The sequence below is a fragment of the Phoxinus phoxinus genome (assembly GCF_949152265.1).
Source record: "Phoxinus phoxinus genome assembly, chromosome: 22".
NCBI classification, from domain to species: Eukaryota; Metazoa; Chordata; class Actinopteri; order Cypriniformes; family Leuciscidae; genus Phoxinus; species Phoxinus phoxinus.
In genome coordinates, this window is record NC_136897.1 from 12774460 (window position 1) to 12801447 (window position 26988).

General features: G+C 36.4%; 1 protein-coding gene across 1 annotated transcript; it reads right to left on the reverse strand.

Moving 5' to 3' along the window:
- Positions 1 to 26919, reverse strand: pla2r1 (phospholipase A2 receptor 1). The gene is made up of 30 exons (XM_079597205.1): positions 26490 to 26919; positions 23605 to 23985; positions 21631 to 21804; positions 20881 to 21045; positions 19441 to 19554; positions 19195 to 19341; positions 16627 to 16815; positions 16391 to 16548; positions 15958 to 16068; positions 13086 to 13198; positions 11711 to 11880; positions 11416 to 11624; positions 11118 to 11263; positions 8317 to 8401; positions 7996 to 8128; positions 7441 to 7476; positions 7202 to 7359; positions 5754 to 5809; positions 5346 to 5443; positions 5118 to 5254; positions 4475 to 4592; positions 4011 to 4123; positions 3788 to 3923; positions 2947 to 3185; positions 2691 to 2856; positions 2471 to 2602; positions 2243 to 2365; positions 1558 to 1734; positions 597 to 632; positions 1 to 406 (listed from the first exon to the last, which is right to left on the reverse strand). Exons 1-30 carry the CDS (start codon positions 26638 to 26640, stop codon positions 189 to 191), a joined length of 4389 nt encoding a protein of 1462 aa, XP_079453331.1. The 5' UTR covers positions 26641 to 26919; the 3' UTR covers positions 1 to 188.
- Positions 26920 to 26988: the final 69 nt, after the last annotated feature.

Below are 26988 nucleotides of genomic sequence, written 5' to 3' on the forward strand. Positions count from 1 at the left end.
GTCCCAAAAAGTTGGCGTGTTCCTTTAAATGGACTGTAGTGGGATTGACCTGGTTGTGCACAATATCCTCCCGTAGCTACAGTACGGACAAACAACTCAACTATCTTTATCATATTCCCACGGGAGTCTCCCTGACTGAACTAACACACTCTCACGCAAATCACACACGAATGCATGCACCACGCACGCTAGTCCCGTGCTTGTGTCTCTAGGTCTGGTAATAAAACATTCTCATCTTGATCACTGGCTTGGGAGCTTGTCTGTCTGTAATAGGCACTCCCAAATGTCGGGAGCCTCTGGATGCAAAGAGAGTTTCTCTTGTAAAGAAGCCACAACGATCCAATCATCACAGCAAACAACACAATGGCCACCAAAGCAGCCATTGAGATCACACCTCGGTGAAGACCTGAAACGAAATGACACGTTGAGTCTGAGAACATACTTTATAACAAGTTTTCTCATTTTCATATGATGCCTGACCATGATTGAAACTAAACACTGTAGACAAAAGCTGATAGTGTTGAATATAGAGGAAGTGTAATGATTTATGATTCAGCAATGATTCAGTATGATTCAGCAAAAAAGATGATTCTAACCTTTCAATGGCTCCACTTCTACCTCTTTGATGGCTCCTATGATGCAAAGCAAAACATCTGAATGAATAATGATTTTTTTTACTTTTGTGAGAGATATTCCTTTAACCTCATCCTCTCCTCAGGTCAATGTTTGTTTTTGTTTCAAATAAACAATGCATATAGATATGAAGTTGGTTAGATTTGAACACATTTACAATGCAGAACAACCCCACCCCACACATGTGCAAAATAAATGGTGAATTTATAACATATAAAAAGTTTATTTCCTGCTGTCCACCTTACTAACTTTATTTTATAAATAAAAAAAATGTAAAAAATGGTCAAATTTAAAAATGCTAATACGTTACCAAAAAATTGATGATTTTATAATGTCTAAATAGATACCTGACTGCATACTGAAGAAATAAACGGGGTAAAAATGACTTTAGGACCCAGGCAACAGTTCATTTTGCTCCATATAGATAGAGCTATAAGGCCATCTAGTGGCAAGAGCCATGAAATAGGGTTATGCATGAAATGGTTAGTTATTTTGAAATAAAGTTAAAAAAATGTAAAGAATTTGCTGAGTTTATATAATTTATTGATCTAGTAAAGGTAAAAAAAAAAAATAATCTCCCAACCAATTTACATTAAAAAAAATGTAAACAATATTATCAAAATGAAATGATATAAGCTTTCTGGACAAAACCAAAAGTATAATTTTAGGGCTTCAGGCTATTTTGACCCATGAGAAAGGATTTCTTACAAAGTACGGAAGGATAGGATGACGTTAACAGATTCTTATTTTGCAACTTGTGAATCAGTGCACAAATGATACAGCACTGCAACAAAGAAATGTTGCCACTCTAAGGCCATTAGTCATTTCCTGTTCGGTTTCTGCAGTAAACATGGACTGGGACTATATACTGAGCCTCCGCTGGTGGTTTGTGGTGGTTCTGAGGTCAAAGGTCATTCCTTTTACCTGATGAGGTTTTGCAGATGAAGCCCTGGGTGTCAGTGCAGTTGTCTAACTGCCACACAGCATCTGATATCCGCATAGTCACACATAGACCAGCCCTCATGACACTGGGATCTGGAGCTTTGGAGCGCCAGTAAGTGTACTGGAGCGGAGAGCCATCCAGTCGAGTCAAAGCGTTCTCTAAAAATAAGCATTTTGGTTAGATAAGGACAATTTTCTTTTTCAGAAAAAACTTTCAATAAATATAACTTATCGCATTAAAACTTTAAAGTGCCCCTATTATGTTAATTCCAAATTATTTTTGTAGTGTGTGTATATATATATATATAAAAAAATTATACTTTTATACATAATTATTTTCATACATCATTTTAATTTTACACAAGTTTATATAACTTTAATATATATATATATATATATATATATATATATATATATATATATATATATATATATATATATATATATATATATGAAAAACAATATATAATGTATTTAGAATATATATATATAATAATTTAATATTATTATAATGTATTTAGAATTCATATATATATATATATATATATATATATATATATATAAATTCTAAATATTTTTATTTATCTAATATTTTTTTCATTTATATATTATGATATTTATTATATAAATTTACTAAATGCTCAATATTTAACATCAAGGCTCTTACTGTCAGTGTTGTAGAAAATTCCTAGCCAAAATTTCCGAGGCCCCTTGTAATAACGCCCCAACTCGTTAATGACGAACCGGCTCTCCTCATCATCTTGCACTGTCAGAAGGTCTGAAGAATTTCCTGAGAAAAATTAAAAGTCTTGGTAAGCCATGCAAATGCAACCAAAGACTATCAAAGCCACCCCTAGGTGGAGCTCTTGATCTAAACAATTTTGAAACACAGTACCATTCTTTTTACAGTGATTTCTCGCGTCCTCCAGGGTCATCTTTGTTACAACATTTTTAAAATGATAGCAGCTCCCGCGAAACTTCAGCCAGCGTTCAGGACATACCACTTCATAGGAGAAAGCAATGCTTTCTGTGCGAGGACAAACAATGATATCAGTCAGATTTCAACAATTTACAAACTAAGAAAATGAATCGAAAGACAGGAGGAATGGACTCACTCGGAGGAGGTATGAAGCATATCGCTCCTGATAACAGCATGTCACATTCGGCGTATTTCCAGCGTCCATTAACATCCATGAACCCGCAGTCTCCATCTCCTTTTGGCATTTCCCAGTTAGTGAACGATCCCTCGCTGCCATCGGACCACTGGTGATCTATATCATCCTATGGAGAATGAGATAGAGGGCGCTCTTGTTTAATACACCAATACAACTCATCAAAATACATCACAATGTGATTTCAAAGCCTCCTTACATCTGTACTGTACAAGCCGATCCAGAGTGGGGCTTCAAGCCTGTTGATGAGCACATTGAGATAGGCCTGCTGATATGGGTCTGTGATCCGCACAAGTGCCGCCCCCTTCTCCAAACATGCTTTCTGGGCCTCGTACCAGCTCAAGTTGCCGTGGATGATACGGTAACTGTGGTTCTTATACTCAGATGAGTCCAGAGAGGAAGCGGTGTAATAGGACTGGGTTGGACGCTTGGTGATGTCTGAGATAAAGTAGGGACGCACCAGTATTAAAAAGCTTAGAATTATTTTCATGTTATGAACAATAACCACCCAGCTAACAAAAATATGAATTTTCTTTGAACATATTTCATATATTATATGAACGTTAACCAAAGTTCCACTTTATAATTTTTCAAATATTATTGTAACGTTTCTTTTGAATGTTCTCTGAAAATTCTAAAACAGTAATATTTTTTTAAAAATTTGACTAAACTAAACCATTGATCATTTTTTTAAATAAAAACTCCATGAATGATGTATAATTTTTTTTTTGGCTAATGCTCTGAGAACATTATTACAGTAAATATTTCATTAAATCAATCATTTTAAATGCATAAGTGAATTTCAGCATCATAACAATAATTCACAGAATATTTTTTTTAGCTTTGCTAAAGATTACATTTAACGGTGTTATTAAATCACGTGTGTTTTAAGTTAATGATGATGGCAAAGGCAATTTAAATGTAAACATTGATTAAATGCGTATCCGCAATCACATAATTATCTACTATCGGTCGATACTAATAAATAAATAATAATCTCTATTTTGAAAAATCTATTTCTTTCGTGAAAATGAGCCTACCTTGTGGCTTCTGGCAGACAAAGCCATAGATGTTCTCAGTACAGACGTCATCTTGCCATTCCCCTGTCATACGGAAGATGTGACTGTTGGACAGGTAAGTACAATGATTTCCCATAGGAGATCTATAATAAGACTTCTGTAGACACACACAGAAAAAAAACACATTAAAAAACAGTATTGGAATCAAGTTACATTTCAAATATATGAAATCCTGAGTTTATACCATCCAGTTATCATAGACGATTGCTTTCCCGTTGATCCATTTGGGAGAAAAACGCCCCTGCGCACCGATCCAAACCCCAGCTGACCTGCCATGAAGCAGCATGACGATGTAGGCTTCAACCATAAAGATAAAAACCATGAAAAAATGTCAGTTTCACTTTATTTTAATGGTCCATTTAACACATTCTGTTGACTAGAAGTACCTTTACACCTACATGTCTACTTACTCTCATGGTCTATGTGTTGACTGTTAGGTTAGGGTTAGAATAAGTTGACATGTAGTTACAAAGTTACTTATACTCAGTAAAATGTCTGTTGGAGATATTAATACTCTAATATAGTTAGTTGACATCTAGTTGCAAAGTTACTTATAGCCAACAGAATGTTCAAAAGGGACCATCAATATAAAGTGTTGGCAAAATGTCAATATAAAACAGCGCCATCAGAAATGAACGTGATCTTTACCTTGTTCGATTTCATCCTCTATGGACACCAGAGATCCTGAATAGGATGAGCAGATGGACTGAGCATCCTGCCAAGTTTTCCCCTCTTCCGGGCGGGCTGGGAGATGCAGAAACAGACACTGGCAACCAATCACAAACAAGCAATTCTCAATCATACAACAAAACACAAGAACCTAAAATGATCAATAAATAGCTGGTTTCTGAAGGTCATCTATGAAGAAAATGGATAGAAACATACTCTTTTAAATAATTCTGGTGTGTTATTATAAGTTCCTTTAAAAAAAACTGATTCATGTGAAAGAGAAAAGGTATGAGTCTACAACATTAGGAGTTAATTGTTAAATTATGTTTTTGTTGAAAAACTGCAATGAAAAAAGTCCTGAATTTTTTAAAGCTTTATATTTTTTTTCTCATGATTATTGTGAAAAAATTAATGGGATGTTGTTGTTTAATATAAGTTGTGCTGTTAAAAAATATATATATAAAAAAGAAAAACATTCCAAAATAAATAGATAAACCAGTAAATATATAAATTAAGTGATACTACTTTGCAAGAGCAATATGAAAGGAATATGCATTTGTGAACCACTGATCTAGGTTACATTCTCACAAGGCTGCTAAACCAGCTTCTAGTGTATATGAACCTTGTGTCCGTAGTAGAACCAGTTCTCTGGGCAGCTGCCGATATAGTGAGGCTCGAGTGGGTTCTCCACTAAAGACACCGTTCTGCGCTTGCACACGTAACCATGAGGATCTTTACAGCTTCCTGTCGACCACTGACCTGCACAACATCACCGATTAGCTGTGTTTGAGTATACTGGATAATGGTACTTGTGTGTGCTTAAAATATTGTGTGTGCGTGTATTGTTTACCGGACTGAGACGACATTTGGATGCAGTTTTGGCCAGGCTTTCGGGAAAATCGACCATTTTCCCAGTTCTCATAATCCAGAGCGGATCCATCAGTCCAACTGCAGGACACACACACATAAAACACACAAATCCCAACATGAAGTCTGCTTCATACTGTACAGTATGTTCCTCTAATGCTTATCTTTCTTTCTTAAAGGTGAAGCGTGTGATTTCTGTAATACTTGCTGACCAAATGCAAATATCCTGTTATCCTGACAAGTTAACTTGAGAAAAATACAATAATAAGATACGATTATCTTATTATTGATTTAAGATTTAAAAGATGCATTTTCTTTCTACCTTATTATATAACAATAAATACATAAATAAAAGTAAAATGATTAACTCATGGAAGTCAAAGAAAGGCACCTGAGGTCACTGTGATCGCTGTTAGCAGACAAACCAATCCACCAATATTTAGAGTCCTAAAAAACAAAGACAAACAAATATGTTCTTTTATATACATATATATAGTTAGTATATGTATTTATGTATATATACAGTACACACACACACACACACACACACACACACACACACACACACACACACACACACACACACACACACACACACACACACACACTACTGTTCAAACGTTTGGGGTCAGTTAGTTTTTTTTAACGTCTCTTATGCTCACCAATGCTGCATTTATTTGATCAAAAATACAGTAAAAAAAATAATAATAATATTGTGAAACAAATATTAGTTCAAATATTCTATTTGATTATATTTTAAAGTGCAATTTTTCCCAGTGATGGCAAAGCTGAATTTTTAGCAGCCATTATTCTTCAATCTTCAGTGTCACACGAATTCATTCTAATTGGCTGATTTGATGCTCAAAAACATTTATTTTTATTATTATCAATGTTGAAAACACTTGTGCTCCTTAATATTACTGTGATGCACTTTTTAAGCATTTATTGATGAATAGAAAGTTCAAAAGAACAGCATTTATTTGAAACAGGAATCTTTTTGTAACATTATAAATGTCTTTATAAACTGTCACTTATAAAATGTCTCTAAATAAACTGTCACTTTTGTAAGGAATAATTGACAACGGGCCATTGAATTATCAGAAAATAATGCACACCCGAGGTGGTAATGCATCCACGACGCGAAGCAGAGAATTATTTCGCTTTTACTGCGGTTACCACACCTCAAAACATTGTTCAGATGATGTATTTCAAGACATTGGTCAGGAGAGATTAAGCAAATGTGAATTACTTAAGTCTGTTTGTCTCTCCACAGTGTTCGGCAGCAGCGTCTACCGGTACTAATAGCGAAACTACGTTTATCTGCTTCAAAAACAGCGGCGTTATGAAATTGCTAGTGAGTAATGTCATCTAGCTTTTAAGTTGCTACACTATTTTACTGATAAAATCATCAGATTTCTGTGCGAGTGTGTGTCCGTACTGTATGTGTGTGCGTTTAAGTGGGAGAGAGAGCGAGAGAAACGTAATTTTGTGGCAAAAAACATGGAAATAACTTCCCGTTTTTATCCTATAGTTTACTAGATTTATTTGGTTCTGTAGTCTGTAAGGACCTTTGAAATAACTGAAATCATTTGGTGAAGTGATATGGAACTGTTATGCGCCGATCAAGATCTGCCTGGAACTACTTTAGCCGTGCGTTTCCCTGAAAATAATTGCACACCTTAGAACGTTTGTCAACCAATCAGATTCAAGCATTCAACAGCCCCGTAGTATAAGATCACTTTAATACATCCCTGCTAAATAAAAGTATTAATTTCTTTTTAAAAAACGTCCTGAGCCCAGACTTTTAAACGGCCCATAAGTAAATAACGAAATAATAACCTTTATGCGTTCTCTGATGAAGTTCAGTTGCTCGCTCGAGTGAACAGAGAGAAGATCAGCGCCCATCATCTTACAGGCGAAGGCGACGGCCTCCCAGGGAAACGGCTTACTGGCAAAGTAATATTCAGCTCCACGGAAAAACACCCATGGCTCATGTTCTGCACCATAAACAAAAACAAATGTCATCATCATCAACATCATAAGTGAGTCTTTATAGTATTTACCTGCACTGTACTTACGGTCGCTGTACCAGTACGGCTTGACCAACTCCACACCTGAGGAAAAACACCTACATTTCAACAATTAATTTATATTTGAGTGCAGTTTTAGGGATGTTCTTCCTGCTTAAAAGACAAGCATGTTGTTGTTTTATCCTTAAAAATTATTATTATTATTAAAAATCAGAGACCACTGGCTAGGTCATGACTAGACCTCTTTCAATGAAATACAACATAATTAAAAAGGTAACAAGTAAAATGATTTGCTGAAAGCTGTGTGGAAATTTAAGGATGTCTAAGCTAGCTACTGCCGGCTTGCATAAATCACTAAGACTAGTCATCCAATTGTTTTCTGTTCATATTTTTTTAAGTCAATTACATAAAAATATAGATCGGTCTAAATTGATACCGAAAAGTAAGACCAATTACCTCAAAGTAAGTTATAGTTGGTCATTCTAGTTCTTCAGACACAGTCTTAACTTAATGGCTGTTTATGCAACTGGTCTTTTCAGCAGGTTGATCATTAATTTTTCATGAAATATTTTAAATGTATGTCCATACATCTAAAACACAAACCTTTGGGGACCTTGCAAATCCACTCATATTTGGAGTCACATGAGTGGGCCGTGAGAGTATTTGTGAGGTCACTGTACACAGCACACATGTGAGAGTCCACTTCATTCATATCCTCAATAAACGATGTCACCACCTACAGAATGTTATGAATGTGACAATTATTTAAAATAACCAAAGCTGATGAACTGGTTCCTCCATGATAGTCTGTTTTTCTAAACGGATTTGCTGTATTTCTTTCTTTACATGTACAGTAGATAATATATTCAAACATATCCAAATCACTTTTCCTGGCTTTTTTGTTTGTTTCCTCTGAATTCTTACCGGCGTGCCATCTGACCACTCCCAGGCTCCCTCGGACCTAGGGTTTCTCTTAGTAAAGCCCACCCAAAACCAGCGACCCTCTGTACTGAAAAGAGACAAAAAGAAAAGGAAGGAGAGAGAAAAATAAGTAAATAAATAAATTGGTGCTGTTAAATCGATTAAGCGCGATAAATCTCATCTAACATAAAAGTTTATATATATATATATATATATATATATATATATATATATATTTATATACTACAGGGCCATTCTACGGTGTGCAATTATTTTCAGGGAACCGCACGGCTAAAGTAGTTCCGGCAGGTCTTGACCGTATTACAGTTCCAAATCACTTCGCGTAGTCAACTGTAATAACGGAAAATAAGATACAATTCATAACAAGAAAAACAATGCAGCCCCATGTGCTTGATCTGTTATTTTCAATGTCTAACTTCACAATCAATGGAATAATGCAGTTTAATTTTAATAAATAAAGTATATAGTCCTATGTATAGCCTAATCAATAGAAAATTAAACTGAATATTTAAATAAATAGTCCTGCTGCACGGGTTTTCGTAATAATTGCAGATAATATAACAAATAAATAATTATTGATAGGCCTATACTTGTTAAAAGGGCTTTGTGTTTCATTTATTAGGCTAGATCTGTCACTAATAGAAAAAAAGAATGAACAAATTAATTAAAACGAATTGAATTAATAAATAAATATTGACGCACATGCTTCTCTCTCTCTCTCATAACTGCATTAATAACTGCATAAAGCCGGGGACACACTTAATGTAAGGTCGGTTATGAATGTAATTTGATATTATGACTGATCATGCACGCGTTTTCAGCGCGTCCAGTCTGTGTTCACAGCGGTGTTTAAAATCTACTGCATTCACAGTCATTACATTTTTACATTTAGAGTCAGAGAATGTTTCTGGTCATTAAGTGTGTGTCCAGCATTAGTCTGCTATCAGTGGCTCAAACCTCCGTTACTAACTCTAAAATGACGTTTCGGAATTAGCAACGGAGCATGGGTTTAGATGCGCAAAGAATTAGTCCTACATTCAAGAGCGTTTTAAATGACAAAAACTTTACAAACGTTTTGAAATACATCATCTGAACAATATTTCGAGGTGTGGTAACTGTAGTATAAGGGGAATAATTGACTCCAGGCCGTTGAATTATTAGAAAAATAATGCACACCCGAGGTGTAACGGCCACTCCGCTTCACGTCGTGACCGCATTACCATCTCGGGTGTGCATTATTTTTCTATTATACTACAGGGCCGTTGAATGCTTAAATCTGATTGGTTGACGAACGTTCTGAGGTGTGCAATTATATTCAGGGAACCGCACGGCTAAAGTAGTTCCAGGCAGGTCTTGACCTCATTACAGTTCCATATCACTTCGCGTAGTCAACTGTAATAACGGACAATAGGATACAATTCATAACAAGAGAAACTGCAGCCCCTGCGCTTGATCTGCAATTTTCAATGTCCTATATAATCAATAAAAAATTTAACTGAATATTTAAATAAATTGATAGTCCTGTTGCACGGGTTTTCGTAATTATTGAAGATAATATAACAAATAAATAAAATTGATAGGCCTATACTTGTTAAAAGGGCTTTGTGTTTCATTTATTAGTCTTCTAGTAAGTCTACTGTCACTAATAGAAAAAAAAGAATGAACGAATTAATTAAAACGAATTGAATTAATAAATAAATAATAATATTGACGCACATGCTTCTCTCTAATGCCGGTTATGAATGTAATTTGATACTTATGAGTCATGACTAATCATGCACGCGTTTTCAGCGCGTTCAGTCTGTGTTCACAGCGGTGTTTAAAATCTGCTGCATTCACAGTCAGAGAATGTTTCTAGTGGTTAAGTGTGTGTCCAGCATTACTGCTATCAGTGGCTCAAACCTCCGTTACTAACTCTAAAATGACGTTTTGGAATTAGCAACGGAGCATGGGTTTAGATGCGCAAGGAATTAGTCCTACATACAAGAGCGTTTTAATGACAAAAACTTTACAAACGTCTTGAAATACATCATCTGAACAATATTTCGAGGTGTGGTAACTGTAGTATAAGCGGAATAATTGACTCCAGACCGTTGAATTATTATAAAAATAATGCACACCCGAGGTGTAACGGCCACTCCGCTTCGCGTCGTGACCGCATTACCACCTCGGGTGTGCATTATTTTTATAATAATTCAACGGCCTGTCGTCAATTATTCCTTACATAATACAACGGCCTGGAGTCTATTATTCCTTACATGTATGTATATATATATATTCATGTGTGTGTGTAACTTTTATGTTAGAATCTAACAGTATCTAACAGTTAGATGCAATTAATTACGATTAATCGATTCTACAGCACTAAAAAAAAATAATGATAATTATAATTGCAAAAAAAGAAATTAAAAGTAATTCACTATATTTTTTATGAATTATTATATACTGTATAAGTTAGGCTACTTGTCAAAATTTGAGACAAAAAAGTATATATCCAGATACAGTGGGGTCAAAAAGTCTGTGAACTTGACAATGTCAAAAATGTATTTTATTTGGTTAGTTTATTTTACCTATAAATAATTCAGAACTTTAAATATTTATTTACTTCATATTTAAACCTTTCAGGTTTAAACTACATTTTAAATCCTTTATTTTCAATGTGGCCTTGAGAGATATGTTATATATATAATGCCCACTACATAGACTGCCATATAATTTTTTTTCCAAAACTTTAAAAATTGCTTATAAACCCCCTCCTGTCGTGGGCAAACTGGTAAACCAACCTTTGGAACATCTTGGAAAGAAGATTTTTGACAAAAGTCTGATCTTCATTGTGATGGAAACTGACCAGATCAGCACCCAAAGCCCGGCAGAAGAACTGAGCCTCGGTCCAGGTGCGCTGCATCAGGATCTTCTCACTGTGATACACCTAAACAGCAAACAAACAGATCATGAACGGCAGTAACATGCTAAATATTAAGTCAACAATGGGTAAAAATTTATCAAACAAAAGATTCAAAGCAAGATTACGAGAGCTTGCAGTTACTCTATAATTGATTCATGAGTATATACTCTCTGCACCTTGTAACAGTGAGACAGGCTTTTGCGGCTCTCCCATCCTGTCGGACATGCTGCGTTTATGTCTATGTGTGACACAGGCATCAGGGTGTCGTGGTTGTCGCTCACTTCCTGTTTGCACACAGCCAGGGCCTTAAAGGTGTGACAATTTTTCACCTCCCAGTGACCCAGTGCTTGACCTCCAGACATCACCACACACCCCCCACTACTCACTGCAGGCAGAGGGAGAGACCATGAAATAAAGTCTGTGTGTGCCTGCTAGCCCAGGTTTATGATGGGAACTGTTTTAAGGGCTTACCTGGCTGGTGTCGGTTCCAGTTGTTGTAGTTGAGGGGTGTCGACGAGCCATTCAGGGTCAGCCAGCGGTACTCTCTGATTCTGTCCTTGTCCTGTAGGGCTGTCCAGTAGGATTGGGAGTCAGAACCTCCCGTTTCCCTGATCAGGCTGTTTAGAAAGGCCTGCTCAAACCTGCCACAGAGAAACCACACACTCCAATTGTGATGAATGTATCTGCTTCTTTCATGTTGTAAACATCGTAATTATCCTTGTATAGTAAGCATTGCCTGACTCAGCTAGCTACTCATTTGAGGTTAACACTATATGAAACACGTTACCTGGTTATTCCAGGTTGGTTTATGATCCTGGGAAGTTCAATTAGTTACATAAACTACCATTCAGAATTTTTTTTAATGGAGTCAATGCATGTATTCATCAAGGATGCATTAAATTGATCAAAAGTGACATATATTTCTAAAGTTTAAAAAGATGTTTCAGTCACACTTTAGATTAGGGTCCAATTCTCACTATTAACTAACTATTAACTACGACTTTTGACTTGACAAACTCCTAATTGCTGCTTGTTAATAGTTAGTGAGGTAGTTGTTAGGTTTAGGTATTGGGTAGGAATAGGATTAAGGGATGTAGAATATGGTCACGCAGAATAATGCATTAATACATGCTTTATAAGTACTAATAAAAAACCAATGTCCTAGTAATATGCTAATAAGCAACTAGTTAATAGTGAGAATTGAACCCTAAAGTGTTACTGATATTTCTAGTTCAAACCAATTCTTTTGAATGTAACATTCATCAAAGGATCCTAAAAAATGTATAATGGTTTCCCCCAAAAAAATATAAAGCAGCACAACTCTTTGTAACATTTAATATAAGAAATGTTTGTTGAGCAGCAAATCAGCATATTAGAATGATTTCTGAAGGATCATGTAACACTGAAAACTGCTGGAAATTCAGCTTTGCCATCACAGGAATAAACACTTTAATATAAACTAAAATAGGAAATGGTTATTTTAAATTGAAATAATATTTCAAAATATTACAGTTTTTACTGTATTTTCTAATAAATAAATGCAGCTTTGGTGAGCATTAGAGACTTAAATAAAATAAAAATTACACATCCCTTACTTTCCCCAAAATAGTAAATACAAAGTGATTTTGTTCAGAAAGAAATAGACATTCAAGGTAATTTCATATCATGTTTTATTTAATGCACTTGCCAAGCTATTGCAGCAAATAAAAAAGTAGCGTAGGCCTATGTGTTAGTTGTTTCATTTACTACTCTATTCAAATTGAGTACAAAGTAATTTGCCACCGTTCACAGTTACCGCTTATTCTGTTAAAACCAACAAAATTCCATCCAGAAGTTTTCTACATACCTGCTTTCTACAGTAACAAGAGGAGATTTGCAGTAATATCCTCTCACTGCATCCTCAAACGTCTGCTCCTGATCTGTGATCGTATAACACCAGTTGTCCTTCCTTCTCCAGTCCTGCACATGCACACAATAAGCCAACTTTAAATAGATTCAGCAAGACCTTTAATTGATATACAGCTATATTAATCAAATAAAATGAAGACTTGAAAGAACACAGTAATATTAACATGCTGAGATATTTGTGAATGTAAAACAGATTTTTCTCACAAAATCTGATTGTTATGGTTTGTAGTGTGTAGTATAGGTATAGGATTCATGTGTCATATGTAGTGTGTGGACTACAAAGTCAGTCTACTAACAATGTGCAAATTAAAGAACAGATGCAGCCATGTCAAGCGCAAAAAGAGTTAAAGGGGTTGTATAATGCCCTTTTCACAAGATGTAAAATAAGTCTTTGATGTCCCCAGAGTGTGTATGTGAAGTTTTAGCTCAAAATTCCCCAATTGTCACTTTTTGAGGGTGAGCAAAAACGCACCGTTTTGTGTATTTTCCTTTAAATGCAAATGAGCTGCTGCTCCCGTCACAGGGGGCGGAGCTTAAAAAGCTTGCACTCACACACACATGCACTGAAAATTTCAAAAACTTTTAGCCTTTTATGGTCAAACCGAAGTCAGACAATGATGGAGAGACTCAAGAAGAAGTGACAACATGTAGAGGCAACAGGACATTTATGAATGGCTAGTTGATGAATTTATGTAGTTTATGTGTAGTTCTCCTCTAGTCATTGATTAGCATATTGTCTTGATAATCTATAAATCGCGTTCCGGGGGCGGGGTTTATGTACATTTTAGGGTTGGTGATGTCACTAAACCGGGAGGAATGTCGTGTAGTCACTACCAGCCGTTTGTTGTAGTCCTTAACAAGCATTTTCTTTAAAAGAAAATATCTCCCTTTGCTTTGAACTTTGAGCGTTTCCAACCTTTCCAAACAACAAGCGTTCAAACAACATTTCCAGATGTCGTTTATGCTCAAACAGCAACATTACACACTAACTAAAGTTAAAAAAGTGAAATCATAATCAACCACCCCTTTAAGACTGCTTTTTTTTTACTCTCCTCCCATAAATGTTGCGTCTGAAAGTCCTACAAATGAGTATGCAATAAGGTCAGTCACAAAAATAACTCTGTCCATGCCTTTTCATCGCCAATTTTTGCTGATAGTAAATCTGGCTCACACTTGGGTGCGACTATAGAAAATACGGTATACAATACTACTTATACTATAAATAGTGCATAGGTCATAGTAAACGCAGGTAATTTGGTATGCAGCATTAGCTTCAGTGGCATCTAGCTGTGTTTTCACACCTGTTCTCCATTAACCCTGAGTCCAATGGCCTCAATTCAGTGTCCTTCATATAACCTGGACCAGATTGAAACAAGCATTTTAACAGCTACAAACATACACAGTTGAGTAGCTGACGGTGAACTTTGAACCTTTTTATTCAAGATCAAGATTTTAGGTTAAAACCGATATGAAAGGGAAAGTGTTTTTCCATCACTTTACACTCGTTTGCCTTTAGTAGAATACAAAACCATTTCAGAAGATACGGTACAGATAAACGGTTGTTCTTCACATACAGTATAAGATGAGTAAGTGTGGGTGTGACACATGAGTGTTCACCAGCACGTGTGCATCTCTGAAAAGTGCCCTTTCTCTGTTTGGCCATATCCGTCACATTCATACTTCTCGTAGCCGTCTTGTTTCATAGCCAGCAAAAGCAGAAACAGAGCGACAGAGCAGATCTGAATCAGTCAGTTGTTCTCCGGCCGTGACCCGCTCTAACCCTCGCTGGCGGTCCTCTAGACACACTGCCTTGTCTGCCCTCCTCACCCCACACAAAGCACATCTCAAGCACAACCAATCAGAAATGCAGGAAAACAGATGGAATGAGAGTGCCGGTAATTAGATTGACGAGTTTTGAGTTTTTTTGTTAGGACTTCCACTCATTCACTGCATTTTATTCATGTTTCTCACGCAATGTATTAGGAATGACATGGTAAATGTGTGTGAATGACTGTTCTGGGAAACTTTTGGTTTCTCTTTTTTGTTCTTGCTGTGTTTTTATTAGGAAATATGACCTTCAATTATATTAGTGCCCAAGAAAAATCGACTTTACTCTACATAGTCAGAAAGATCACTTTATCAATTAATCATGCAAAAAAAATAAACAAAATCAGCAAAAAAAATGAATGATAGGTGGCAAATACACCTTCAGATAATGTTCAATAAAAAAATCTACTCCAAAACTAGGCTACTCTTTCTCTCTTTATAAAAGGAATGGTTTGAATGATTCAGAATAAATCAGTAACTAATTAAGGATATTTACAGTGACCTACTGTATATTGTGAGTGAATGCCTCACTGAAAAGAACTGACTTAAAATTTGTATCATTTGTGAATTGACATCAGTTTTATTTGAGTATTACCAGTACAGTACTTTAGTATACCATTATAATATTTATCAATATATATTTATATATATTTAAAGCTGATAATTGAGCTTTTATTTGTATATTTCCAGTTTTCATTTTAATTTTGTTTAATTAATTTATGTACTTTCCATTAGTTTTTTTATATATAGCTTTAATTTATTTTCATTTCAGGTTAGTTTTAGTAATTTTAGAAAGTCAACTTTTTTATGTCAATTAGTTCCCAAGGCAACATTTCGTTTAAGTTTTTCAAGTAATATTTATATTTTATTTTATTTCCGCTTTATTTCAATTATCAAAACATTTTTGGTTAACAATGACAACAGTGTGTGTGTGTGTGTGTGTGTGTGTGTGTGTGTGTGTGTGTGTGATGTTACGTTCTCACCTCTGGACATCCCTCATCCCATTCTCCTTCGGGATGCTGAGGCACAAGACCTGACGCCTTACAGATCGCGGCATGCTGCTCTTCACACTCCGCAAACTGCCATCTGCCTTCCTAAAACACACACACACACACACACACACAATAAGTCTTTCATCAAGCACAGAAGAAAATTCAGAACGACCAGATCTGTCACTTGACCTGCTGGTTTACTACCGTGACTAACTGGTGACTGTGCATCTGATCAACCAAGATAATGTTTCTATGCAGTGACTGTCTCTGAAATCAGATCCCGTCGTGTTCATCTAACACACAGTTGCTGTATGATTTATGGGGTGATTCTGGACACGTGCTTTCTTTATGACCACATACTGTATCCTCGGTTTATGACTAATGTCTTGTGGCATTAATCTGATCTCTGACTCTTTGAACTCACCTTCCAGTCCGCTGTAACACAGATGCGCTTGTCGCCATGTTGATGGGAAGGCTCCTGAGAGGACCAGGATGTGAATGTGACAGGAGAGTTGTCTGACCATTGGACTGCTGGAAGTTTAGCCTCCTTGTGCAAGCCGATCCACACCTTAGAGTTGGATCCTGACACAATTAAATTACATATTGTGTTCACTGTAGCTTTAATAAATGACACTATAAAGTGAAAAACATCCAGCCAACCATTCGAGAGAAGTTTCAGCAGCAGTTCCTGTTGGGAGAGGGAGTGGACGCTGACCAGCTCTGCCTCAAGAGACTTGCATGCGCTCGAAGAGCCGTCCCAGCTCGACTTCTTCTCCAGGTACCGGTAACAAAACCCATTGTGGTCCAACCAATCGTCAGGACAAATCGTCTCCTTATATTGCCAGTTATCTTGAAGACAAACAGACAGGGAGAAGATTTAAAAATAAATACTACAGTATAGACTACCGTTCAAAAGTTGGGGTTGGAAAGATTTTTTTATGTTTTCGTACAAAGTCTCTTAAAGGGGTGGTTGAATATGATTTCACTTTTCTAACTTTAGTTAGTGTGTAAATGTTGCTGTTTGAGCATAAACAACATCTGCAAAGTTACATTGCTCAAAGTTCAAAGCAAAGGAAGATATTTGCTTTTAAGGGAAATCATTTTTTAAGGGGTGGTATAATGCCCTTTTCACAGGATGTAAAATAAGTCTCTGATTTCCCCGGAGTTTGTATGTGAAGATTTAGCTCAAAATACCTCACAGATATGTTTATATAGTATGTTAAAGTTGTCACTTTTTGAGGGTGAGCAAAAACGCACCGTTTGTGTGTCTGTCCCTTTAAATGCAAATGAGCTGCTGCTCCCGGCACAGAGGGCGGAGCTTCAAGAGCTTGTGTTCTTTTACCTCACACACACACACACATGCACTGAAAATTTCTAAAACTTTAAAAACTTTTAGCCTTTTTATGTTCAAACCAGAGTCGGTCAAAAATGGAGAAACTCAAGAAGAAGTGACAACATGTAGAAGCAACAGGACATTTCTGAATGGTTATTTGATTAATTTATGTAGCTTATGTGTAGTTATCTTCTAGTCATGCAAAAAACAAAATCAGCAAAAAATGAATGATAGGTGACTAATACACCTGCAGATTATGTCCAATAAAAAATTATACTCCAAAACTACTCTTTCTCTCTTTATAAAATGAATGGTTTGAATGATTCAGAATAAATCACTAACTAATTAAGGATATTTACAGTGACCTACTGTATATTGTGAGTGAATAACTCACTGAAAGAACTGACATCACCAACCCTAGAATTTGCATAAACCCCGCCCCCAGGAATGCAATTTATAGATTATCAAGACAGAATATGGTAATCAATGACTAGAAGATAACTACACATAAGCTACATAAATTCATCAACTAACTAACCATTCAGAAATGTCCTGTTGCCTCTACATGTTGTCACTTCTTCTTGAGTCTCTCCATCATTGTCTGACTCCGGTTTGAACATAAAAGGCTAAACGGTTTGGAAATTTTCAGTGTGTGTCTGTGTGAGGTAATCAAGCTGCTAACACACACAAGCTCTTAAAGCTCATCTTCATTTATGAAACGGTGCGTTTTTGCTCACCCTCAAAAAGTGACAATTTTAACATGCTATATAACAATATCTGTGGGGTATTTTGAGCTAAAACTTCACATACACACTCTGGGGACATCAGAGACTCATTTTACAAGGGCATTATACCATCCCTTTGAGCTAACTGAGGCTGCATCAATTTGATCAGAAATACAGTAAAACAAACAATTGTAATTTTTTGGAAAATTATTCCTCTGATGGCAAAGCTGAATTTTCAGCAGTATATATATATATATTCAGACACTGCCTGGCAAAAGTTTATCTAACCCTAAGTGTGTAGATTTTCATTTCTTAAACAACCATGAAGGAAGACACATCATGGCCATATTCCAGGATGACAATGTCAAGATTCATCATGCTCAAACTGTGAAAGAACTGTTGAGAAGGAGCATAAAAATCATTTTCGAACATGAATAGGCTCCTCCGAGTCCTTAAATTCATGGAAAGTCTTTGGGATGTGCACTTTACAGAGTGGTTGACTCTTGCATTGTCAATACAAGATCTTGACTGAAAATTGATGCACCTCTTGATGGAAATAACATCACAACATTGTATAGTGTATAATCTTTCAAAAACAACTGCCTTCACTAGTACTACTTATTTATATCATATACTGTATACATGTATATAAAGTTTTGGTATCAAGCCAACTCATGTAAGGAAAGAACTGATTTTTATACCGTTGCAGATGACCCCGACCGTTTCTATATTTACACACACACTGTGAGAATGTGTGTGTTTGTGTGTGTTTGATAGCCAGGGGCAGTAGTTCAGACTCTAGATGAGCCACAGCTGTTGTGCCTTTGAACAAATCTCAGGACACACCCACATTCTTCTCTTCCAACCAATCACAATCAATGCTGACCATCATGGAAACAATAGTCACTGGTCTATGACAGCGTGCTCATTCCCTTAATAATGAGCACTGGAAAATGACACGCTTTTTACGTAATACTGGTTGTTACATGCTGAGGCTGAAGCTTAAACTAGACAAAACTTGAGAAAACCAGGCGGACGGAGAGTCTGGGAAAAGTCAGACATGTTAGAGGAAAAGACAAAAGGCTATTAGAAATGGATGGATGGACGGACAAAAAAGCTGGATTAATGAAAGGAAGGATGAATAAGCAGTCGGATAACTCATCTCTTTACCAAGCGGCTCGGCATTCCGGCTGTAGTTGGTGTTTTTTTTGCAGATGTAGGGCAAGCCTGACTCACAGAACAGACTCTGCCAGGAACCCTGCGTGGAGTTAAACACCCCACACGGCTTGTTCTGCTGCACCGGCGTGGAGGTCAGATCTGGACAGATGAATAAACAGGAAATAGGACATTTAATAATTAATACTGCCCATGAAGAACAATTCTTCTACTTAAAAACATAAGCCAGCTACAGTATACCCGAGGTATGATTGACAAGAGCCAAAGGAGATCCATCAGACCATTGCCATCCCCCATGCTGACTGAGATGGTTTAATCCAATCCAGACCATCACACCCATATCTGAGAGTCTTTCTGGTGGAACAACAACAATGATGCATCAATGAAACACTTCCATGAAACACAGGTTGTTAGGAAGATTGTTTGAGCTCATCTTTTCCATGCAATAATGGATGGAAATTTATAGTGCTAAGCTGCAACAAAACAACCAAAAGCACCATAAAAGTTGTCCATGCAACTAGAAAATTTATCTTATGACTTTAGAAGACTGGGTATCAAATGTTGGGAGTCGGATGGATTTATTTTGTGTGTTTTTTGTCCTTTTTTAGAGCAAGACAGTATAACTAGCTATATCACCACAGGTCAAAGGTTTGGAATAATTAATAATAATAGGAATAATTTTGATGTTTTCAAAAGAAGTATCTTATGCTCACCAAGGCTACATTTATTTGATAAATATGTAGTAAATGGGATGGATATTGGATGTTTGTTTGTCTCTTATTCCTCCATTGTGTTATAATGAACATCCTGCATTTGTATCTCTCTTTTTTATTATTATTATTATTATTATTTGGTTTTGCTTGTGTTTCTTCCTTGGTTTGTGTGCAACACGCTTTTTTTTATGTGGACATGGTTGAGATACTTTTTTTCACTATTCTTTAATGAATTGAAAGTTCAGAAGAACAACATTTCTTGTAACAGAATACATTTTACTTTAACTTTTGATCATTTTAATGTGTCCTTACTAAATAAAAGTATTAATTTCTTTCATGTTTTAAACATCTTTCTTACACCAAACTTTTGATTGGTAGTGTATCATGGTTTCCACAAATAATTAAGCAGTAATGCTGTTTTCAACATTAATAATAATAAGAAATGTTTATTAAGCACAAAATCATATCAAGTCATGATGCTAAAAATTCAGCTTTGCCATTGCATAAATAAATTACATTTTAAAAAACATTTAAATAGAAAATAGTTAAATTTAAACTGTATTAATATTTCACAATATTATTATTTTTACTGAAGTTTTCTTCAAATAAATGTAGCATGTGAGCAAAACAATAAAAATTCCTAATTATTCCAAACTTTTGACTAGTAGTGTACTTTTCTTCAGTGTATCGCAAGAAAAAAAAATACAAGGTTAGAAGGAAAAGGTGGCTAGTAAATGATGGCAAAAGTTTCATTTTTAAGTGAATGTATCCTTTAACTAAACTAACATGACTTTCTTAAACTAGATTAACCAGACAGACTCATTGACCATCTCCACCAGCTAAATGTAGCTGGCACAATGGCTGTGTTAGTTATCCACCTACAGACTAAACCCAAACCAGCATAAACCAATGCATGTCAGCAAAGAAATTATGTCAAAATAATCTGAATGTGCAAACGTGTGTATACCTCTGATATAGGTCTGTTCACTGGACTGTGTGATGGACAGAAGACTCCCACCCTGTGCTTGGCAGGAAGTAAGAGCTTGACTCCAGGTGAGGATGGAGTACAAGTTAAACTGGTAACAGGCATTAAGCTCCGGATGGCTCTCCCAGAATTCATTGCAGCCTGACACTGAAGAAAACACACATAGATAGGCTTTATTTGGTTCCTTAAGTTAGTTAGTATCCACTCAAAATACACCACCATTCATAACGTTGGGGTCGGGAAAGTTTTTGAAAGAAGTCTCAACAAAGCTGCATTTATTTGATCAAAATAAAGTGAAAATGTAATATTTCCGAATATTTTAACAATTAATTTTTTTTTCTTTCAATTTGAATAATTTTAAAATATAATTTATTCCTGTGATGGTTAAGCTGAATTTTCAGCATCGTTACTCCAGTCTTCAGTGTCACATGATTCTTTAGAAATCACATGTTGATTTGGTGCTCAAGAATCATTTATTTGTATTATCAATGGTAAAAACAGTTGTTCTGCTGAATATCCTTGTGGAAACCATGATAGAAATCTTTTGTAACATTATAAATGTCCTTACTGTCACTTTTTATCAAATGAACTGAATAGAAATATTAATTTCTTTAAAAAAAATAAAGTTTGACCCCAAACTTTTGAATGGTAAAAAGATGCATATTTAAGATGAAAACATGCATATTTAAGATGAAAACATGCATATTTAAATGAATTAGTACATGGTTTTACCTGAATTGGGGCAAAAGCCCCATTTCTCATCTTCATCATAGCGGTTTGTGGTGGCACACCAGAGGTGACGGTCCTCTCTGCCTTCAGAGGTACAATCCCAGAACCATTTATTGTTGTATTTGAAGGGTATGGAGCAGGTCATGCCATGGGAGTTTCCCTGTAGTGTGTGGATGTCTGCCAACGGCAAGAGAACAACAGTTACAGCACACGTAGGATCTGTCTGACTCCGGCCACATCAAATAAACCTCATCAAACAATCCACTGAATGCACTAGTTTGATAGTGGTCAAACAAAATGAGGCATCAGTTTAGCGTTGATACAGATATCTAGAGAGCGGGTTGACAGCAGTTTAGTTTAAGTTCTGCCAAATCAAAGTCATGTGGTGCAACCAACATGCAAAACCATGCAGGAAAAGACACATAAAACAGGAAATTACCCTGATGACCATCATGGCTTTCTGTCCACCAAAATATCAAATCATCTTTTTTAGTTTGTTTGTTTTGGCAATGCAAAGTTAGTTCAGATTATAAAATTCCATGTGGTGAATAATGATTTGTGAATAAGAACATTTTTTAAAAAACGTAATAATTTAAATGTGCACACTAACATGTACTCAAAACGTAAGAAAAATATGTTATTACTTTTTACTTTATGGTTATGCTGATTCAATAAACTGAAACTTTTCTTGAAAATGGTTTAAAAGTTTTTCAGAACCATACGAAATCAACAAGGACCACAAGGAGTACATTTCTAAGTACATGTGTTTTTGGTGTAGGTGTGGATGCTAATGTAGTTATCGTTATAGTTATTATTTGTGGTATGAATGCGCCTTTAAAGGGTTAGTTCACCCAAAAATGAAAAGACTGTCAGTAAGTACTAACCCTCAAGTTGTTCCAACCCCCGTAAGACTTTTGTTCATCTCCGGAACACAAATTAAGATATTTTTGATGAAATCTGAGAGCTGGCTCACTCCTGCATAGCCTGCTAGGTAATTGCATCTGCCAGCCCAGAAAAGTTAGTAAAGACATTGTTAAAATAGTCCAAGTGACAACAGTGGCTCAACCTTAAGTTTATCAAGCGAAGAGAATACTTTTTGTGCACAAAAAAGTTAAACTTATTCAACTATTCATTTTCTTCTGTGTGGGCCTCTGACGTGAGTTCACGTAGTGTAACAGCGCTGCGCTTCTGGGTTGTACATCAGAACGTAGGCTCACTAATGGCCGACGCTGGTCATGTGTGTGATGCTGGCCAATCGTGAGCCTTTTTGAATTAAGAATTTTGAATTAAGTCGTTATTTTGGGGTGTTTTTGCTCACAAAAAGTATTCTCATCGCTTTTAGCACTTTTAGCATAGCTTAGCATAGATCATCGAATCTGATTAGACCGTTAGCATCTCTCTCAAAGAAATTACCAGAGTTTCGATATTTACACGATGTAACTACAGAAGAGTCAAGTCTTAAATAGGAAAAAAATATCGAAACTCTGGTAATTTTTTTGAGAGAGATGTTAACGGTCTAATCAGATTCGATGATCTATGCTAAGCTATGATAAATTGCTACCGCCAGACCCGGAGATCGGCTGAATGGATTCGAAAACGGTAAAACTCAACTTTTAACTCTAGGGGAGTTGGAAAATGAGCCTATTTCCAAAAAAAGTGGAGTGTTCCTTTAAGGTTGAGCCACTGTAGTCCCTTGGACTATTTTAACAATGTCTTTACTAACTTTTCTGGGCCGGCAGATGCAATTACCTACCAGCCTATGAAGGTGTGAGCCAGCTCTTAGATTACATCAAAAATATCTTAATTTGTGAAAGTCTTACGGGGTTGGAACAACATGAGGGTGAGTAATTACTGACAGTATTTTCCCTTTTTTGGGTGAACTAAACCTTTAAACTAGATTTTTACTTTTGCTTTATCGCGGACACTCATATTTGTCATTGATCCTAGTTTGAAAAAAAGTGTCTGAAAAAATCTTGCCTTCGTACGGGTAAGCGCACGGCCCTTCACCAGCCGCCCCATAAATCCTCCACTGTTGCAGAACGGCTCTCTTTACCACCACTTTTGAGTCCATCACCGCTAGCTTATTATTCATTGCTCCGTACAACATGCTGCCCCCACAGCGCCACCACATGGTTGGGAGGGAAGCATCACACTCAAAGATGCCAACGACAGGCTGCTGCTTGGTCATGTTGATCCCTAGACATCGATTGGTTCCCAGATTGTAGAGACGGTGCCGGGACACCCATTTCCAAAGCAGGGGGGCAGACGGGGGGTCACAGCTGGCCAGAGACAGACCGGACGAGTCTGCTGAGAGGCAACCCTCCTGCGATACACTTTCCAACCGGAAAACTCCTTTACCTGAGTCACACAAACACAGATATTGAACATGGCAGCTTTCGAATAGGTCAAGCTAAAGCATATTTTCTTGTCGTATCGAATACATTTGGGAGATGTGAGGCCCTAGGGTTTTTTGACCAGTGGGAAAAGCCTTTCTTTAGGAGTATTATATAGCCATTTACATGCAGGGCCATGTTAGATTATAAAGGCAAGTGATATTGGAGATTCTAAGCCTTTCAGAGGCACTGAGGTATCAGACAGGTCTGATTATGCAGTGAACAGATAGAAAGATAGAGCTGCACTCTCCAGTTTCACCTCCACAAAATGGGGCTTAATATTTCAGAGTTCTCAGAGTCGTCAGGGCTGAGGGTCTTTTGTGGGCGTTGACACGAAAGCGTAATTGAAGATACAGGCCAAAGACAAAGATATTCTCTAACAGTCGAACACACAGAGTTTTCTAAAACTTCAAAGGGAAGTAATGCATTATCCTCGCCATATGTCTGAGTCGGAAAGTATATAGGAAGTATAGGATTTGCTTGCGCTTGTGCTGAGAATGGGAACAATATTTGTTTTTGTTTTCATCTGCAATGTTTTAAAATATGTTCACACAATACTGTTTTAAATAAAGATGAAGATCTTTACATGTTTTTAAAATGGAAAAGATTAGATTCACAGTGAGAGCTTAAGTTTTACTTTAAAATGTTGTGCCCTTTCTTGGAATACTTTAAGGAGACAAATAGAGTTATCTTTACCTTTTTTTAAATATATATTATATAATATAACATATATCATATTAATAATATGATAATATTTTGTTTATTTTTGCCACTTTTATCTTACTTTTTTCAGTACACTTAGTGTGTCCAATCCTGTTTCTTCTGAGGTATACAAAGGAATATATTTTGAAACATTTGTTATGGGGTCCAGTGTTGTTTTGGGCCCCATTGACTTTCATTCTATGAACAAAAACAGTGGAACATTCTTCATAATATCTTCTTTTATGTTCAACAGACACAAGAGGCTAATTTTGGGGTGAAAATGTCCTACTTTACCTAAATTCCTCCTACTTCTTGAAACAAAACTGAAAGTGTTCCATGACTCCAAATATCAGATTAATTATCTGCTATGTGAGATCATAATACTCTGGAACTGCAAGACCCAAATGGGGTATTTCTAGCGTGTTGTTACCGGTCTGTGTGAGCGAGGGTGTAGGTGTGTGTTTATGTAGGCTATGTGCTGCTGCTAACCTCTTCTGACCCTGTTCATAACAAACGGTGTGACTCACAACAGCACTGGTGGTTCCCAAGTAAATGTATACCTGGAATGCAATGCTAGTCACTTTGGATTAAACCATCTGTCAAATGCATGAATATAAATGTAAATGCACTGGGACTGTAACGAATCAGGCTTTTAGACAAACTTCAGAACCCCACTGCGTCCTTCAGCAGGGGTCATACTTGTGACATTCCGTTTATTAGAGAAGTCATGCAGTATTGTACTGTAGCCTACTGTATCATCTTATTATTTGCTTCATTTTTAGTATTTAAATGGAAATGTGCTGAAATACAGAACATGTTATATACTTGTAAAGCAAAGAAAAAATGGAATCTAGCTTCTATTTGTCTATGTGACAGACAGACAGACAGACAGACAGACAGACAGACAGACAGATAGATAGATAGATAGATAGATAGATAGATAGATAGATAGATAGATAGATAGATAGATAGATAGATAGATAGATAGATAGATAGATAGATAGATAGATTTTTGTATGTTAAATGATCGAACACTATAGCAAAAAGTCACCATGGTAGATTAACCACTTCTTAACAAATGGGTAGCCTATATGTCAATGTATATTGGGGCAAGTTGTCACGTTATTAATTTAACAATAAAATATGTTGGCCAATTCAATGATTGGATATATCTGTCTGTTGTTTCCTTTTACATTTTTGTAGAATGTCAAGTTCCGTTATGAAACATAACCTACTCTGTTTGCTATAAGGTCATGTTGTCATAAAGGTCAACGCGTGTTCAATCATTTTTTTTTTTTTTTTTTTGTGGAAATGGCCACTCGAAAAAAATCGTTTTATTTAGAAAAGTTGAGTGTACTTTGAGTTCCGTCCAAACTGCCTCTGCTCTGTTGTATCATGTGATGAGCAGCCGCCTATCGGTTTGTTTGTGTGCAGTTAACTTTCACTAAAACAAGTTAAATGGGCAGCAGTTGTGCAAGTCTTTAAAAACACATTACTAAAAACATTTTGTATAATCTCCCGCTTGAGACTGAAGTAATTTGTGCAGGTTTAAGCCAGACGAGGAATGACACACGATCAGTCTTTCACAGAGAAGAGATGGACTATGCGCTCTACATACTAATGTAATTTGCGGAGCACAGCACACTTAATCTACACGATAAACTCTTGATCCTAACCAAACCCACGCGCTCATGCCATCGCGCATATATCGTTTCAGTAAGAAATGTCACAGATAGCTACTATGTCGCGCAGGCCGATTCCACTTACTGTACAGCTCGAGAAGCTGAGTTTTGTTCCAAACTTCAGTTATGTTCGACGCTTCCGCTGCAGCACAAGCGAAGTTGACATAAAGCAGCATACAAAGGACATGAAGCGCTTCATTAAAGCGAATACGAAGAGTTTGAGTGTATCCTTGCATTTCCACAGGAGTTGCGCGCGCCGCAGACTGCAGCCTGTTTTTCTCGACACTTTCCGCAAGTTTTTAGGATCTTTACGTCACTGGCCTCTCCATGAGGCAATAAAAGGCAAAATATGTATCTCTTCTTACAGCCCGTCTGTTCTGAACGCGACGCGACCAGATAAGAAGGGCTTTAAATTCGAGTCGCGTCACTCGCGTGCAGTTTTCAGTTTTACAAAGTACCCAAAGTATAGCAATACTAAGTAAATGTACACAGATTGTTATAAACCACTGCACTGCAAAATGCGGCACAGAAGCTGCATCTGAAGTGGCTTATATCCTACGTCATAATTTTTTTTACACATGAAT

What these genes read in the sequence shown, in the direction of transcription:
- pla2r1 (XM_079597205.1), bottom strand. Translation starts at nt 26,640, where the DNA reads ATGCAAGGATACACTCAAACTCTTCGTATTCGCTTTAATGAAGCGCTT. An exon ending in CTTGTTACTGTAGAAAGCAG is followed by an intron (nt 11,881 to 13,085) that starts GTATGTAGAAAA and finishes TCTCTGTGGCAG; the next exon opens with GTTTGAGCAGGCCTTTCTAA. An exon ending in GGTTCTACTACGGACACAAG is followed by an intron (nt 4,593 to 5,117) that starts GTTCATATACAC and finishes ATTGGTTGCCAG; the next exon opens with TGTCTGTTTCTGCATCTCCC.